The sequence below is a fragment of the Colobus angolensis genome, unplaced genomic scaffold, assembly GCF_000951035.1.
Source record: "Colobus angolensis palliatus isolate OR3802 unplaced genomic scaffold, Cang.pa_1.0 Scaffold35, whole genome shotgun sequence".
Classification (NCBI taxonomy): Eukaryota; Metazoa; Chordata; class Mammalia; order Primates; family Cercopithecidae; genus Colobus; species Colobus angolensis.
Genome location: NW_012116821.1, coordinates 5999887 through 6018608, shown reverse-complemented (window position 1 = coordinate 6018608; position 18722 = coordinate 5999887). Strand labels below are relative to the sequence as shown.

General features: G+C 43.3%; 1 protein-coding gene and 1 pseudogene across 2 annotated transcripts in view; both read right to left on the bottom strand.

Moving 5' to 3' along the window:
- METTL24 (methyltransferase like 24) overlaps positions 1–16849 on the bottom strand; it is a 112655-nt gene extending 95806 nt beyond the window's left edge. The window contains exons 1-4 of the mRNA XM_011952795.1: positions 16406–16849; positions 15796–15802; positions 10124–10142; positions 3564–3571 (exon numbers count right to left, since the gene is read on the bottom strand). Of these exons, the coding sequence (XP_011808185.1) occupies positions 3564–3571; positions 10124–10142; positions 15796–15802; positions 16406–16723 (352 nt within the window). The 5' untranslated portion in view covers positions 16724–16849. The remainder of the gene's footprint in view (positions 1–3563; positions 3572–10123; positions 10143–15795; positions 15803–16405) is intronic.
- On the bottom strand, positions 10321–12749 carry LOC105519444 (annotated as a pseudogene). The gene is made up of 2 exons (XR_001002967.1): positions 12265–12749; positions 10321–10348 (listed from the first exon to the last, which is right to left on the bottom strand). The product of XR_001002967.1 is annotated as a 60S ribosomal protein L32 pseudogene (transcript).
- Positions 16850–18722: the final 1873 nt, after the last annotated feature.

The following is an 18722-nucleotide window of genomic DNA, read 5'->3' as shown; positions in this document are numbered from 1 at the left end:
GTGGGAATGAAGGTGAGAAAGAAGGGCCAAGGTAGCTGAAATCCTTAGCAGAACAAGCGCTCCCTTGTATAAGAGGTGCAATGGGCTGACAGCTTCCTGGCCACATCTTTTGACAACCCTGGTGGTCAGTGTCAGTACTTTGTGCAAAAAGCTAATACACTAGGAGGTCAGCAGGCTCACAGTGATGGCAGCTTGAGGCTCTCTCTGCTCTGGCAAACAGCAAGCTCCTATGTTTCTAATGCAGGGCTGTGTGTATCTGATTCTGCAATGCACCTGCCACGCCTGGGGAGCTGTTGGGAGAGGGAGCACCATGAAGTTCACCAGCAGCCAGAAGAAGATTCCTGAGAGGCCAAGCCAGGTGCTACCTAGAGAGGCCAGCATGTGGGCTCCACATTTCTGCTGAACACGCCTGTGCCCAGAAGTGAGTACCATCAGGCTGAGGTCCCAGGGTACGCTCACAGTTCATTTCTCTTTATCTGAACAGAGAAAATCATGTACTTTCACAGCTGTCATGCATTCCATGGGCTTCTAAACATTTTTGAAAAATGGAGATATAATTCACATGCCATAAAATTTATGATTTTAAATTTACCATTTTCACTGTGGCTTTTGGTACATATACAGCTTGTGCAACTGACACCATTATCTAATTCCAGAATACTTTCATCACCCCAAAAAGAAACTCCATTCCTAGCAGCAGTTGCTTCCCATTCCCCTCTACCCCCAGCCTCTGGCAACCACTAATCTACTTTCTGTCTCTCTAGATTTGCCTATTCTGGACATTTCATTAAAAAATGAGTAATGCAATATGTGGCCTTTTGTGATTGCTTTTACTTAGCATTAGGTTTCAAGGTTCATCCATGTTGTTGCATATATCAGTGCTTCATTCCTTTTTATAGCTGAATAAGTTTCCCCTGTATGGGTATACCACATCTTGTGTACCCATTCATCAGCTGATAGACATTTGGATGGTTTCCAACTTTTGGTAGATGACAATATGAATATTCATGGACACGTTTTGTGTAAACATGTTTTCAGTTATTTTAGGTATATACCTGGAAGGCAATTGCTAGGTCATTTCTGGGCACTTTTGAACCCTAAAGTTTATGTCATCACCCTCTGTGTACCAATTTCCATGGCAGACAGAAATAAATACAGTTCACAAGGAACCCCAAAAGCCAAAGGAGAAAATGAAGACAGGTAGAAAGGCAAAAAGGGGTTCTGCATGAAGCAATATATAGCTGCTCTCAAAGTACCACTAATAATATATTTCCCCTGTACCATAACACTGCAGCAGCCATAGTTAGGATGAGGGGACCAGCACTGGGCCTAAGTTGGCACAATCCTCTTAATAATAAGAACAATGAACATATAATGAGTGATTCCTATGCACAAGGCACTGTGCTGAGCACATTTTATGGACTGTCTAATAGTAGAGAGGAAAGGAGAAACAGCATTATTGAAAACAAACACTCACTGCAGCCAATTCTGCCTTCTGCCAGAGTGGCGTAATTCATGTCTAGGACAGGCCTGGAAGGAAAGGGGAAAACAGAGGAAGCTAAACTGCCTGAGGAAGAAAATGACATTTATTTGCTAGAGCCAGGTAGGGAGTAGGGGTGTTGAAGGCTTGAAAATGGAAAAGTGTAGATAAGAGAAGGTAGGAACAATGGAGCAGGGGCCTAAGAAGAAAGGACAGCCCGTAAGAAATCCCAATGGCCAAGAAAACTTTAGTTTTAGTTGATTTCTGTTTTGAACCACATTGTTATCTTCCTCCTTTTCCCTGAGATCTTCAGTAAGGCCTGCGTTGGTGTCACTCTGGAAGATTAGAGAAGTGGGCAGTGCAGAGCAAAGAGGAGACAGCAGTGGCCAGAGGTGAAACACTGAGCTAGCAGCAAGAATTCAAAGAGAGATGACCAGAACAGGTAAGCCCCATTATTATCAGAATATTGGAGGGAAGAAAAGGTATTGAACTTGTAGTACATGGCTCAAGCCATTTTAAGTATTAGGGGAAAGGGTGACCCCAGAAGCTGGAAGAGATGCGATCACCTGCCTTTCATACTATAATCTGCCCAACAATGCAACAGTTATGTTATAAAGGGTGGGTAACAGGGAGTAAGAGGCAAATCCAAGATTTACCACTTTAATGTTCACTGCATGACAATGGACTCATGACCTTCAAGACTTTGCGGTGCCATTCCTAGGAATGGTCATAAAGTTCCAAAACATTCTCAGTGCCCTGTGGAAGTCAAGGACTGTTCTCAAGCTGCAGATGAAAAAACTCTAGCACGAGAGTCTCCTGGACATGACTGGGTCCACTGAAGTTTTTCTCACCCATCCTCCTGCAACAGTCACAGCTAAAGGGCCTTGAGGCCACTTCTGTAGCAGGGGTAGACAAAAATTTTCTGAAAAAAGCCACACAGTAAATACTTTCAACTTTGTGAGCCAAGAAGCAAAATCAAGAATATTATTAATAAATAGGTACTTATATAAAAAGAGAAATTTCTACAACTTTTATGGATGAAATTCAAAAAATAATAATTGTGCACAATTTTTAGTAATACAGATCTGTTAATGAGAAGAATGAAATTTATTGACAGCGTTTTTTTCCACTGGGGTATATACCTGGAATGTACATACCCCAAATTAGTGTTTCCCAAGCAATGGGGAAAGGACTCCCTATTCAACAAACGGTGCTGGCACAACTGGCTAGCCATACACAGAAGACTGAAACTAGGCCTCTTCCTTATACCATATACAAAAATCAACTAAAGATGGATTAAAGCCTTAAATGTAAATCCTATAACTATAAAAACCCTGGAAGACAGCCTAGGCAATACTGTCCTGAACACAGGAAAGAGCAAAGACTTCATGACAAAGACACCAAAAGCAAACACAACAAAAGCAAAAATTGACAAATGGGGTCTAGTTAAACTTAAGAGTTTCTGCATAGCAAAAGAAACCATCAACAGAGTTAGCAAACAACCTGTAGAGAATGGGAGAAAATGTCTGCAAACTACGCATCTGACATAGGTCTAATACCCAGCATCTATAAAGAATTTACATTTATAAGAAAAAAACAGCCCTATTAAAAAGTGGGCAAAGGTCATGAACAGACACTTCTCTAAAGAAGATTTACATGCAGCCAGCAAGTATATGGAAAAAAAAAGCTCGATATTACATATCAGTAAAGAAATATAAATCAAAAACATAATGAGATACCATCTCACACCAGTAAGAAGGCTATTATTAAAAAGTCAAAAAGTAACAGATGCTAGCAAGGTTGTGGAGAAAAGGGAACATTTATACACGGTTGGTGGGAGTGTACATTAGTTCAACCATTGTGCAAAGCAGTGTGGCGATTCCTCAAAGAGCTAAAAGCTGAACTACCATTCGACCCAGCAAAACCATTATTGGGTATGTACCCAGAGGAATATAAATCACTCTACCATAAAGACACATGCACATGAATGTTCATTGCAGCCCTATTCACAATGGCAAAGACATGGAATCAACCTAAATGCCCATCAGTGACAGACTGGATAAAGAAAATGTGGTACCTATACACCATGGACTATTATGCAGCCGTAAAACAGAACAAGATCATATCTTTTGCAGGAACATGGAGGGAGCTGGAGGCCATTACCCATAGCAAACTAATACAGGAACAGAAAACCAAATACTGCATACTCTCACTTGTAAATGGGAGCTAATGATGAGAACTCATAGACACAAAGAAGAGAACAATAGACACTGACTGGGACCTACTTGAGGGTGGAGGGTGGGAGGAGGAAGAGGAGCAGAAAAAATAACTATTCAGTACCAGGCTTAGTACCTGGGTGATGAAATAATCTGTACCACAAGCCCCCATGAGACAAGTTTACCTATGTAACAAACCTGCACATGTACCCCTGAACCTGAAATAAAAACAAACAAAACAAAAAACAAACTTAGTTTATCCTAACATCAAACTGATTACAAATGTTCATCTGCAGAAACCATTCTTAGCTTATGGGCCCGTACATAAGCTACATATGGTTCTCAACTTCTATTCTGCAGCCACTGTTAACTGAAGCAAAGTGAATGCTGGGTTATCTATGTAGAGGGTCTGTAATGCAATACCCTGATTCAGAAATTAGACACCTCAAATGGACTTTGAAGTAGCGCTTGAAAGATCCAGCTGTTCCTCGAACCCATCAGTCTAGTCCCCCAGTGATAGAAACAACCATTCTTTCAGCCAGTATTTCCTGAGAACCTACTATGTGCCAGAACTGTCATAGTCACTGGGGATATTGTGGTGAGTAAGACAGATGAGCTCCCTGCCTTCCTGGGGGATGAGACTGCAAACAAATGTTAAAGCAAGAAAAAGCTGTCAGAGAGTGGTCGTGCTATGGAGAAAATGAGAGACTATATTGGAGGAGTAGGGATAGGAAGCTACTTTGGATGATGCAGTGAAATAACCAGTTCCTTTGTCCCTACATTATTCTCAATCCTTTTTTTTTTTTTTTTTTTTTGAGATAGAGTCTCACTCTGTGACCCAGGTCGGAGTGCAATGGCACGATTTTGGCTCACTGCAACCTCCGCCTCCCGGGTTCAAGCTATTCTCCTGCCTCAGCCTCCCAAGTAGCTGGGATTACAGGCATGTGTCATCACACCCAGCTAATTTTTGTGTATTTGGTAGAGTTTCACCATGTTGGTCAGGCTGGTCTCGAACTCCTGACCTCAACTGATCCACCCGCCTTAGCCTCCCAAAGTGCTGGGATTACAGGCACGAGCCAGCGCATATGGCCATCAATCCTTTTTTCCAATCAGACATTTGTGTTTTTTCCAGTATGATGGAGGTGAAATAGAATCTCACTGTGTTTTGATTTTCTTTCCCTTCTTATTAATCATCATTATATGTAAATATATATATTTTTTGACTTTCAGGTTTCCTCTTCTATTAATCCCTGACTGATTTCTCGTTTATTTTTCTGTTCAGTTTTCTTTTTCACTTTGTTGGCGTTCTTTTAAAATTTTGGATATTGATGTTTTATTGGTGCTATATATTACAGATATCCTCTCCCAGACTATCCCTTGTCTGTTAACTTTGTAGTGCCTCTTGTTTACAAGATTTTAATTTTTATCTGGTAAAGAATTCACTGTATATGAGAATTGGTTGTTAGCTCCCTTCTCAGCAGGCATATATAGAAAAAAGCATGGATTTTTAGTTTAAACCTTCATTTCATCCCTTATAGCTGTGTCTTGCCCAAATTTATTAAAGTGTTGAGCCCTGACTTCCCTGTCTGCAAAATGAGAACAATTCCTATCTCACGGTTTTGTTTTGAGAATTAAATGAAAGAATATATGCAACTCTCCTAGTACAGTATGCCCCTCCTACCTCACTCTTAAATTATAAGCTGCTTTGAAGGAATTATATTCCGCATAAAACCATGCGCAGCACGGATACTTAGACTTTGTTTATTGTGTTGATTGAATTTATCTTTAAAATGCATATAAAGTACAAAGTATAATAATATGCACTTAATTGACTAAAATGTGGAAGACAAGAGCAGAAAAACAATTTAGCAATTAGCTCTTTAACCCACAATTACTCCAACTGTCCTCCCTTGAACTAAAGAGGTAACAGAGTGGTAGTAAGTGACCCAGTTAATAGGAAATTTGTAAACATTCTTTTGAGGGAAAATGGTATTTCAAAAGCCTGGAATCCCATTTATACTGTCAATCCTACTATGGACCAAAATCCATAGAACAGCATGTTGTAAAAGATATTTGTAATTAGTTTTGAGAGAAAAAAAATCACAAACTAATATGAACAATAAACCTTAACAATTTCATAATAAATGAGTTATATGGGGAATACATTTAAAATACAAACACTAACAAAAATGTAGTAGTTATGGCTAGCTTTTATTTCAGATTAAAAAGAAAAATTCCAACTCCTCTGATCCCTGAGCATATTATATATGCATTACGTTTCAAGAATAATAAAGGAAATATTAAAAATGGCAATGAATATTGGGCTTTACCCACCACAAGCACACACATCTACACGTTTTTGGTACTCATAGGCCAGTGCCCCAGCTGGAAACACGTGGCTGAACACAGACCATATTCATTGACTGAACTCTTTCCATGTGAACACCTGCAAGGTGCTTTCACCTACCTGCTCTCGTTTCATCTTCACAACAACCTGTGAGTTAAGTATTAGTAATGTTTGCTCAAAGGAAGAAACTCAAGTTCAGAAAGGATATGCCACTTGTCCCTATTCAGTAAGCAGGAGAGCAGAATTTAAACTGCTGACTACAAATATGAAAATATAAGCCCATCTTATAGATGAAGCTGCACCAGACTGAAGTATTTTCATGAAATTTGTAAAACCATGTAAACAGGACTCCAAGATCCCATGTATTACTTTCACTGACTTCTCCCATGTGCTACTCCTGAAACTGCTGAAGGAAGAGACCTCCTTCTATGGCCTAATTACTCTGAGCTCAATGAGCATGTATTTTGCTAAATGGGATTTTTAAGTGATTGTGCTCTAGTCAAAGTACATGAAAAATAAACTAAAATGACTTGCTGTCGCATTGTGCACAATAGCAAATGCTGTAAAACACAAATATTGCCTCTGATTTAGGGCCGGATTCTGAAAACATGTTTGGAAGTCATTCAGCCAGCTCCAACTACAAGTGAGTAAGTGATGGCCATGAAGACGGACTGACATGGAGTTGGATTCATCTCATCAGAGGCCTTTGGCCCATTTACACTCAAGGCTTTATTTATTCAAATAATTTGCTTTATTCCACCCCTCTAGAGAAGAAGACCAGCAGACCATCATTCCACCCCTGTTCTTTGCAAAGAATCTAACATAAGCAATGTCAACAAGAATCACTGCATTTAACAAACTGCAGGATGCACCACGGCACTGTTTGTAAGATGTAAATGGAGTCTTGTTTTATTTCACTGTTCTGCTAAATTCAGGTATCTGCTTCATTTTAGATCTTGGTCCCCTGAAAAGAGGCTCCCGTGCTGTATTCAGTACTGTCAAATATGCAGATTCAGTGAGCCATCCCAAACAGCAAACGTGAAACATGACCTAGATGATGTCCATTTAGACACGGATGATTGAAGGGTTACTATACTGTGGTGACCGTTGGCATTGCTTGCCACCCATCTCCAACTCTCTGACTATAGCACACAGCAGGATGGTCCCTCTAGCATTGGGTGGGACTGAGCAACTGGCTCTGAGCACTGGATTGTGAGCAGATGTAACGTGTGTTGCTTCCAGGCTAGAGCTTTTAACAATGCCATGCAAAGATCCTCCAGAGCATTCACCCTCTGCCAAGGTGACCAGCAATGTTCCAGATGGCAGCTGTACTGCTAGCCTGGGGTCCAGAGATATGCAGTGACAGCACAAAGCAGCGCCCCCCACCCGCAACAGATATCTGGCAAAGGCAGAAATAAACCTCTGCTAGCATGAGCCCAGAGCATTGTTTGTGACCACAGCATAAACTGGCCCCTCTCACCCAATGCCTCAGGCACACGGTGCCATGAAAAAGGGCTTGGTGTTGATTAAATTGAGTTGATCTAGTAATAAGTTAACAGATTCGTGTAATTTAGTATCTGAAGTAAAATGTTATTATCTTGTCAGGGAAAGGTCCTTCCGCTCATAGTTCACTTGGGCCCCCAAGTGATCACCGTGTTCCAAAATCTGTATTAAATAGACCTAAGCAAAATTGAAAAGGAAAAGTTACAGTTGTAACCTTCCAAACTGCCAGCTCCAATTTATTGGTCTGCCAAGGTTCTGAGTTGTAAACAATAGAAAGTACTCTGGCTAGTTAAGCAGAAAAGGATTGATTAAAGATTTATTAGTTTACAGAATCTCAAGGGCGGAAACACCATCTCCAGACATGCCAGTGTAGATGACATAGCCTCACTGCTGGGCATGGACACCACCCTGAGCTCTGGAGGCCTCTGCTAGAATCTCGGCCACTGAGCTACTCTGTGGCCCTCATGCACCTGCTTTGCATCTGTAGGGTACAATCCAAACTCTCATGCAGGTGTATCTAAATAGTGAAGCCTAGGTCACATGAATGCAGTTTGGGTGCAAAAACAAGTGGCAATGATTTTTTGTTTTGTTTCTTAGAAAGGAAGAGAATTCCTCACACACAGGAAAGATATTCAAAAGTGTGACCAAAAAGAATAGTAAATACTCACTATATCTGTGGTAGTGTCTAATGGATAACTAAGGTCTTCAGTGCTCATTTTAGTCACAATCAACTTACAGGGCCTTCCTGGTGCCTGCAGCTCTTCTTTTTCTCTCCAGTAGGGTTTCAATCAATCCCTGTTTGTACTACTTTCAGTTGGGTCTGTCACTTGCAACCCAGAGAGCCCTAACTGATACAGAAATAATCATGCGTTAAAGAATCCCAGGCTAGCCAATTGCAAGGGGGGGCTGTGAATATTCAGATGCCCTGAAGAAATTTTCATATTTTTTTTTTCCTGCGAGGTAACTATGCATGACAGAAAAAAAAAAAAAATCAAAGAATATGAGACTTTGGTTTGAGAACCCTAATTGGGATCATGGGCTAAATACTGATACTTAGGTTCTCTACTAAAAGTCCTCAAAATGGGGGTCGGGTGTGGTGGCTCACATCTGTAATCCCAAAACTTTGGGAGGCCAAGGTGGCAGGATCGCTTGAGCCCAGGAGTTCAAGGCCAGCCTGGGCAACATAGTGAGACCCTGTCTCTACAAAATAAAATAAAATAAAAAATTAGGCCAGGCACAGTGGCTCATGCCTGTAATCCCAGCACTTTGAAAGGCTGAGGCAGGCAGATCAAAAGGTCAGGAGTTTGAGACCAGCCTGGCCAACAGAGTGAAACCCCATCTCTACTAAAAATACAAAAAATTAGCTGGGTGTGGTGGCAGGCACTTGTAATCCCAGCTATTTGGGAGGCTGAGGCAGGAGAATTGCTTGAACCCAGGAGGCAGAGGTTGCAGTGAGCCGAGATTGCACCACTGCACTCCAGCCTGGGCGACAGTGCTGTAGTTCCAGTTACTTGGGAGGCCTGAGTTGGGAGGTTGGGGCTGCAGTGAGCCATGATTGTGCCACTGCACTCCAGTCTGGGCAACAGAGCAAGACCCTGTTTCTAAAAAAAAAAAAAAGTAAAAAATTAATAAACGTCTTCACAAATAACTTTTTACTTTAAAAAATATTACATATACATTGATCATATGGGCATATATTCAACGAATTAAAAATGTCAGTAGTATACCCAAGGTGCCAACTTGTTGCCAATGCTACTTGGAAATAAGGCTATCTATAAGACTATATGTAGACAGAGAAATAGTTAATGTTTAAAGAAAGATAGAGCTAGTTAGATAGGTGTAGACATATATTCACACACACACACATTGATGTTAGGGTCTAGGATTAGTAAAACCAAAACTACCCTATACTCTGTTTCTAGGTGCTCAAGTCCCAGGGCTGGTTGAAATAATAGAATAAAACATGAGAAAAACAAAAACCTAAGAGCAAAACTGCATAAAAATTATACTGAATACTTAAGGCATGCCAAGGACTTCTTAGGGTAACTTAACGTTTCTCTTTTCACTAAGAATGGCTTTCAGGACAGGGCAGGGGCCCTTGGCCTTTGTTTAGGTCAAGTGGCCTGAGCCAGCTGATCCAGGGTGAATATCAAAGAGACCAAGCCCTGGAGTCCAGTGAGGTGAGCTGTATTGCAATAGCACTTGAGGGAGAAGATCAAAGGATTCAGAAAGCTGGGATTTCCATAGCAGCCCTTTTCCTTCTCTCTTCCACATGGCAGTCATTAACTCTTCCTCCAATTCAGTGAGAAATCCCAAGGTTTCCCAATAAATTTCATTCTAAAAAATTTAATTGTTAATTATTATAGGCACTTACAGTTGTTTATTCTTTAATTCTTTTTTCCTTCCTTTTTTGTTTAAGTTAGGCTAGAGCCCAGTTCCTGTTTGTAACCAAAAGAATGTTAGATTAACTAAGTCTATTCCCCTACGATCTTACCCTCCCCAATATCCAGCTCCAGCCTTAGGTAACTCATCTTCCTTAGCGGCAGCAATTTAAAAGGACCTTTGACTTTTCTGAACCTAGTAGTCATGTGCCACCCTGTCACTGAGCTTAGCAACCTTAGCCTTGATTGTCACTTTTTAGGAAAATAATTGCTAATTTTAACAACCTCTGGCTTATAGTTGTAACTTCAAATGCCTTCAGAGATCAGACAGGTGAGGTAAATGGAGAGAATGGTGAGCTGGACCTCACCAGACTCACTATAAGCCCCATATAAATATATTTATGTTCAAATACTTAAAACACTGTGTGGTTCAAATAAAATTCATGAGCCAAATTTACCTCCTGAACAGTCAACTAGCAACCCAGCTTGCTATTGGTTTATATTACATATGGGTCTAGATTATAAGGCTCTTAAAATTCAATTTTCATTCAATTACTTGAACAGGATAAAAATGCTCCTTGCACAGCAAATTTTCCTATCTTTTTTTTTTTTTTATCAGAACATAAGACATTAATGGAGCTAACATGAGGCATCTAGTGGACCCAAGTGGTGTTTTTAAAAGAAGCTTATCAATGCTGGTAGATTCCTCCCTCAGTGTGTGTCTTATGGTAAGTGAAACAGGCTCATGTTACTTTCTATGAACCACAGAACAAAGCATGCCAAACTCCTTAGAAACACAAGGACTCCAAAGGTATTACAGCACAGATGGAAAAACTCAAATGCCTAGCCTTGACAGTCTTTGGTTTAACTACTTGACCTGATTCTCTTCTCAGACTAAAAAGGAAATTCAATTCTATTTGAGAAAACTGACAAGACATTCTTTTCCTTGGAGAAAATGGACTGGGACAAATTACACACAAAAAGCTAAAATCTCCAGCACCGGTGGTTGAAAAACAATCGAGCCTCCATTAGCAGTTCCTTTGCCCACAGAATGCTCTCTGAGGAACTACGGGGTTTGGAAAAAGTGCAGGCCTCTATTCTTCATCCACGACACATCAAAGTTGTAATAAAAACCTGCTTTTCTTTGTGCAACTAAGCTACTGCTATTTCACACCCACATATTGCCGGAGCTTATTCAATTACCCTCAATGACTTTGTTTAAAATGAAAATGCTTTGCCTCCTAAGGACAGTGTGAGAGGACTGATTAATGTTGCTCCCTGAAGAACACAAGTGTAGGTACACAGACAAAAACCTAAAGAGCTGGAAGCTACTGCTGGGCCATGTTTCACAAGCAATTCAAATCTACCTTCAAGTATTTTGTAAAGCGTAAGGACTCCTAAGGCAGTTGGATATATCAGGGGGCATCCTATGCCATTTTTCCTCTTTCTTCTTGATGACAATCACAGAATTAGAAAACTAAGAGGATGACAAGAAGTGAGAAAGAAAAACCAAATTTTGCCATATGGTTTTTCAGGAGAAGGGGAAACAGTTCTTCTTTGTTTTTTCCCCCCCGACACATGGTTCCAAAAGATCTGTAACTAACAAACCAAGCCAGCACATTGCTGGGTTCTGGAGCTCTGTGACTCAGAAGTCACTTTTCTATCCAACATATTAAATGTCAAGTAAAATACATCCGATAAGAGAGATGAAATTTTTTCGGGAAGCTTGGCCACTGAGTGAGTGTCTCTCCTTTGCAAATGAGCCCTGTATGTTGCATCTGTTTTTTAGTTAGATTGCCAACCTATAAGAGATAAAGCATCCACCCAAGAGCTGCATTAAAAAGCATAAATCATGGAGACCATATCTAGTCCTCTATAAATCCCTTCAAAAAGAACTTTATCCATAATCATAATAAAGGTCTGTTTCATTTAAGAAAGAAAAAAAACCCAAACAGAAACACATGCAGATAGAAAACAGAGAGAAGATGAAAGAATCACAGCGATATTTTTATGTATGCATAGTACGCGAAATTTGGAGACGAAGAGTCCCGACAGAATGCCTGAAGAATCTGTAATACACAAGAATATATAGGTTCCAGGGTGCGCATAATCAGAAAGGGCAGTATTTATCCATCATCTGTCATCGGCTCTCATTTCGCAAAGCTTGAAGATTAGAACCCCTGATGTCAAAAGAACTGAAAATATTTAGAGCTAGTTCTTGCATGGCTCTGTGAAGAAGGGGATGAGGGAAGAAAGAATTATATTAGGACTACACTTCACTTCACTACTTTTTTTTTTTTTTTTTTTTTTTTTTTTAGTTTTTACATTTATTTAAACAGAAAACGTGCACACCAGCTGTCTACTCATTTTCTTCACTGCACAGCCTGGCATTGGGGTTGGTGACTCTGATGGCCAGCTGGGCAGCTCTTTCCACGATGGCTTTGCGGTTCTTGGAGGAAACATTGTGAGCAATCTCGGCACAGTAAGATTTGTTGCACATCAGCAGCACTTCCAGCTCCTTGACATTGTGGACCAGGAACTTCCGGAAGCCACTGGGCAGCATGTGCTTTGTTTTTTTGTTGCTCCCATAACCAATGTTGGGCATCAAGATCTGGCCCTTGAATCTTCTACGAACCCTGTTGTCAATGCCTCTGGGTTTCCACCAGTTACGCTTAATTTTGACATATCGGTCTGACTGGTGCGGGATGAACTTCTTGGTTCTTTTTTTGACGATCTTGGGCTTCACAAGGGGTCTGAGGGCGGCCATGATGCCGAGGAGGAGATGGCTGCCACCTCCGTAGGCAGCGCCGAGGAAGAGAGAAGGGCTACTCTTTTTTATAGTAGATTGTTTTCTTTAATAGGAGCATAAGCTATGATTAAAGTGGCAGAATTTTGGTGCCTCTAACACCTGGTATGGAAGCAGAGTAACAAGAAACACTTGGCAACCCAATTATTTCATGCAGGTTTTCATCTACCCAGAAAGTTGTCCTCAAAATAGAATGGAACTTTTTCTCCTTTATCAATCTGGGAGGTGCCTGGGGCAAAGTAACCAAGAACCTAAGAGTGTTGTTGATCTGTATTCTCAACAAACAAAATCTAAATACACTATGATCCAAGGAGTCTAACAAATAGCTTCCTAATTTTATTTCAATTACTTAATGGTACATTCAGCTTATATTACACTGCTGTCTTGATGTAGTGACAGTGAGGCTGAAAAGAAACAAGATTTGTCCCTAGAGAGATATGGGGTTATTGAGCTCTGTTCCCAGAAGTGGGAGGATGGATTAGATAACTGATCTTTCTATAGTTTTAAGGAATATTTTAATTCAACTGTGAAATAATGGGAGAATAAAACAAATTCAAGATCATCACTATCTAGGGATTTGGGGAGGTTAGATGTATATCCTGAAAATAATAGCTAGGGAGAAGGATATCTAAGAAAATTTTTACCTTAGGATGCTAAAAACTTAATATTTTAGAAATAGCAAAAGGCTCATTTATTTCTTATAAATTTTTAACCAAAGACATTTATAGTTACTGAATAGGCTGAAATAGTAAGATTCTTATACTTTCACATATTGGGGTCTCAGGAGTAAACATTTACTAGGGATCACTATGGGAAATGCAATCCTTCCCATCAAGAACAACTGTGGAGACAAAACATTCCATCCAAAATGGATTATCAGGACTCAACTTGTACAAAGCAATGCACAAATCAGACTCTTTCTGTCGTCATTCCAAGTGGGGGAGGGGTCAGCATGAAGCAGGGTTGCTATGGGAAGGTTTCTGGGCTATGAACCTTGACTTGAGGAATGTCCAAGGATGAAAAGGTCAGGAGTCATAAGAAAGGGGGATGGGGCCTTGCAGGTAGAGGAGTCAGCATAAGCCACCTTTGTAGGTTACAGTGAATGACATTTGGAGACTGGCTGAGGCTAAAAAGCTGGGGCATATTGAGAACTAAACATACCAGGCACAAAGCTAAACATTTCCTTTACTTTTTTCCCTAATTTAATTTTAATAAAACTGAGCCCCAGGCCACAGGCTCAGATTGCTTCTCTTTGTTAGCCACACTCACTTCCTAGATGACCACATACAATCTCTCAGTTTTAGTGCCACTTGTACTTGGATGACTCTCAAATCACCACCTTCATCCTGGACATTTCCTCCAAGCTCTGGACTTCCACGTCCGGCTGCCTATTTGACATTTTCACGTGCATGCCTGAAGGGTATCTTAAACTTAACGTGCCTAAAACCTAATTCCTGCCTTCCATCTATCCCCCAAACAAAACAAACAAGAGAGAAATAACTGCTCCTCCTCATCCACCTTCCAAACACATCCAGAAACCAACCACTTCTCACCACCTCCACACCTACCACAGCAAGCCACCCCCATCTCCAGCCTGAATCACTGGCACAGCCTCCAAGCTCCTAGTGAGGATGGGTGTGAACCTCCCCTCCAGAGCCCCACTGAGTCTACGCATTCCAAACCTGTCCTTTGTAGGACAGGCTCCAGCCATCAGTACTGTTGTCTGAGGTAGAGACAAAGAGTTAAGAGTAATTCTTTGACAGGTGACAGCAGAAACAACAGATGCTGAGTGAATCTAAAAGGAAAACTGCAAGGTGGGGTTGAGGGTGTCAAGGATGGGACATTTGAGGACATCCACAGGGGAATAAAAGAAGTCCCACTCTTAAGAAGCATCACACTGTTGGCTAGGCGCATGGCTCACGCCTGTAATCCCAACACTTTGGGGGGTTGAGGGGGGTGGGTCACTTGAGGTTAGGAGTTCGATACCAGCCTGGCCAACATGGTGAAACCCTATCTCTACCAAAAATACAAAAATCAGCCAGCGTGGTGGTGCATGCCTGTAATCCCAGCTACCCAGTAGGCTGAGTCAGAAGAATCGTTTGAACCCGGGAGGCAGAGGTTGCAGTGAGCCAAGATCAAGCCACTGTACTCCAGCCTGGGCGACAGAGCAAGACTCCGGCTCAAAAAAAGAAAAAAAGAAAGAAAGAAAGAAACATCACATTGTAGGTCAAATGTCCGCCGCTTTGAGCAGCCTTTCTTGACTCCCCAGGCAGAGCTGAAGGCTCAATTACAGGATTGGAAATCACCGGATGCCTATGCTAAGAGCCTCCTACACCAGAATCTGAACTCGTTTTGTGCCTCCAGCACCTCATGCCTACCTGGTAAGCCCTTGGCAAAACTGTGCTGAATGTTTAACATGGTGTCACGGACAGTGAGTTAGGAACTTGGAGAGGAAGTGGCTGCTTTCTTCTGGAAGAGCTAATGAAGACTTTACATAGGAGGTGAGGTTTGCGAGATAGAAAAAGGTATTTCAGTTTATCCAGGAAGTTAGCACTGATGGCCCAGCAAGGAACAGCAGTGGTGTAGAAAGACAGAGGGCGGAGGGCGAGGCCCAAAGGAAGCGAGGAAGGGAAGCCGCCGCGGCAGCAGTGCTGGGCTGTGGTGCTGAAAAGTAGGCTAGCACTGGGCAGCCGAAGACAGAAGCGAGGCAAAGGAAGAGTTGTTCCCTCCCCTCCAGGACTGGTGGCGGGAAGCAGGGTGGAGGTGGGGGAGATGTCTAAAAGATACGACGAATAGCCGGGCAACGGAAAGTAGCTGCTTTGGAGAACGTGGTTGAGGCTGGAAGCAGGAGTTGATGAGTAAAAGGATGAGGAGAGCTCATACCTGTGGTTCTTTTCATTTCCATGTACGATGCAAATTACCGAGCTCCAAAAAGGAGATGAACCCAAAACCTTGACAATCAGAGGCTAAAACTGGACTAATCAATTAGGTGCGAGCCAATAAGTTAATGAGGTAGGAAGCACAACACGGTCGAGAATTATAAGACAAACCCAGGTTATTACTTGGGTCCTCGGGGATCCAATTAACTTCTCATTAAGTGGGGCTGGGTACTCGGCTTCTCACCGGGCGCCAGCCTCCAAGCCCCCAGCCAACGCCTGGAATGGGACTCCAGGGAAATTCGGCCAGCTGGTGGATCTTCAGCGAGATGACGGCAGTGGCGTGGACAGGCCATTCACGGCGATACCCACCCAGCTCTGTCCAGGCCTCGAGCGGAAGGCTGGGAGCAGCACAGCACACGAATGGCAGCCGCAACGCCTTCCTTTCCCTTTCCCTGCCTATCAGGCAAACTCTCCCCTACTAAAATGTACCCTCCGTAAGAACAGGGCTCCGTCCTTCTTCGCCGGATGCGCGGAGCCCAGAAGGGCGCCCGGCCACGGCGACGCCCAACAAGTACTGGCTGAATAGTGAATGAACTCCGCTCGGCCGCACTTCAGTCTATTGGGCAGTGAAGGATGCGACCTGTGGAGCCGCCTAAGAGAGCACAGGGGGAAGAAGCGGAAGCCTCCGGAGGTCCCCGCGGGGCGACCTGCGGGACCCGAGCGCCGGGCTCCGTAGTGGGGTCCGGAGGGGGATTCTGGTCCCAGGCCCAAGACCGACGGCTTTGCAACTGACCTTCCGGCGGGGGCGCCCGCGCGGGGCACAGCAGCCAGGATCCGGCGTCCCGCTCCCGCCGCCCCCCGGCGGCGCCCGGCGCCCGCTGCGCACGTAGGTCACCTGCCTCCTGCTGGCGCCACGCGGCGAGCCCGGCGCAGGCTGCAGGTGCGGCCCAGGTGGCCGCCAGGCAGGGCCCGGCAGGGCGCTGCGGACTGGGGACCCGGGCCCGGCGCGCCGCAGCTCCGCGCACAGCCGCAGGCCGAGCAACAGCGCGGCCCCGAGTAGACACCGGCGCAGGGCGCCGCAGCCCCTCCCGGGAGGCCTCTCCCGGGCCATGGCGCTACCCTTGGGGTCCCGCGGGCCGCGCCTGGCCGGCAGCAGGGATGTAGCCCCGCAGGCCAGAGCGGCCAACTGTGGGAACTCCCTCGCGGGCCGGGGCGCGGGCTCAGACCCGCCTCCCTCCCTCCCGACCGAGGAAGCCTCGGCGTAACCTTATCCTGCCCTGCCGAGCGCGCCCCGCCGCTGGAAGGGTGGTGGGCTAAGCGCGGTAACAGGGCGCCCTCTCCGTCCCTCCGGAGGTGCCAGGGCCCGGTTGTGCAGGGTCCCTCAAGAGGTGCCCTCCGCCCTGGCCTCCAAAGCCTGACGGAGCTGAAATATATAGGGCCAGAAAAAGCGCCTTCCTAACGGGATCCCGGGCCGTAGCTTCATTTTATGATATTAGTGTTGTCGGAGAAACACAGGAGGAGGGTAGGTGAGCATACAAGAACAGTCAAGCAGTTTGCACCATTAAGCACAATATAAAAATAAATAGCACTTAAGCCCGAGTTTACAACTTCTCTCTCTCTCTCAAGAAAGAAGGGATTGGGGAGAAGAGAATAGCACTCAATGCAGAATAATCAAATTAGAGTTATTCTATATCTAAATTCTGCCTGAAGCCAATTCGTACTTTCTTTCCGTGTTATGAAATGTGTGGGGGTGAGCAAGGAGAGGGAAAAAGCCAGCTAAGACATCTGACTGCGGGTGGGGGATGGGGGTGGGGAGAGAACAGAAGTTACCATGGCATGATGTAAATCAAATTAATTTAGCTCCAAACACACACCTCCCTGCTGTCTCGCAGAAACACAGAGGGACAAATTTATCTTTCGGCAAAATGCTCCCCAGCTGGTATTTCCATCACCACCTTGACCTTAATTAATCAGACTGAACTCTCACAGCCTGAAGTCCAGTGGTGGATGTTCCATTTTCAACTGTTAGTAGAATCCTTTCCCACAACCCAGTTGGGGTGGGTTTGGGTTTTAGGTTTGAGTTTGGGTTTAGAATCTTTTAAGCTGTGGTCACTTTTCTTTTTTTCCTTGCTTTACTCTTTCATTTTCCATGCTTCCATGGGAGACTGCGCCTGCGGACCTATTCTCTTCCCCCCTAACAGCCTAGACAAGAGACATGGACAAGAGACAACAAATACGGAGCCATATCTCCCTGCCCTTTTGAATGTTGGGTATTTTCTGTAGGGAGGCCTCGTCTCTAAAATCCTCTTCTCTTCCTGGCTTAAGAAAGACCCAGTTTATTCCCTGCTAGTGAACAAAGCAGTTGGGCTGTTTCTCTACATTTAACAAAATATCTCCACCCAATCTAGTCCACCCCCTGGCCACACCGGGTCCTCAGGATCCTGAACGTTCCATTGGGGTTGACTTTTGCTTTTTTCTTGGATGAGTCCAGGGGATATTGCAGATGGATTCTATTTTAACAAATTTAAACAAGTACGAGTTTTTCCTTACACAAACTGAGAGCCAGCCTCACATCCTGTGACTATTTACTTGAACTGTGTTTGAACCAGGACCCTGCCATTCAAGCACTGTGAGACTTTCAACAAAGTACTGGACCTCTCTGAGTTTCTGTTTTCCCATCAATAAACAGACCCATATATATGGCAGGATTATAAATGTTACATAAAATATTATACATTTCATGCCCAAATAATACCTGGCTCACAGAAGGGTCTCAGTAGTACTCTTTTTTTATTTACCATTAAAGAAAATCCTGGATGTTGTCATGAAAAAGAAAAGGTAAGCATTGATTCCAAAGTAGGCAAAGATAAAGTATAAGGAAATTTACAAATAATTTATACAGTATTCTCGGGAATTCAGAGTACCCAATAATTTCAAGAAAATAACCATTAAGCATCAAGAAATGAACTCTGTTAATATGTATAAGAGTTTGTAGGGTGCTTGACAAACCTGGATTGGTAATGTCTGGTGTAGACTTTACTGGAAATTTTATTTTCTATGCAGTCAACACAGTGCCACTAACTAGAGAAGTAATCTTTTAAAGATCATGG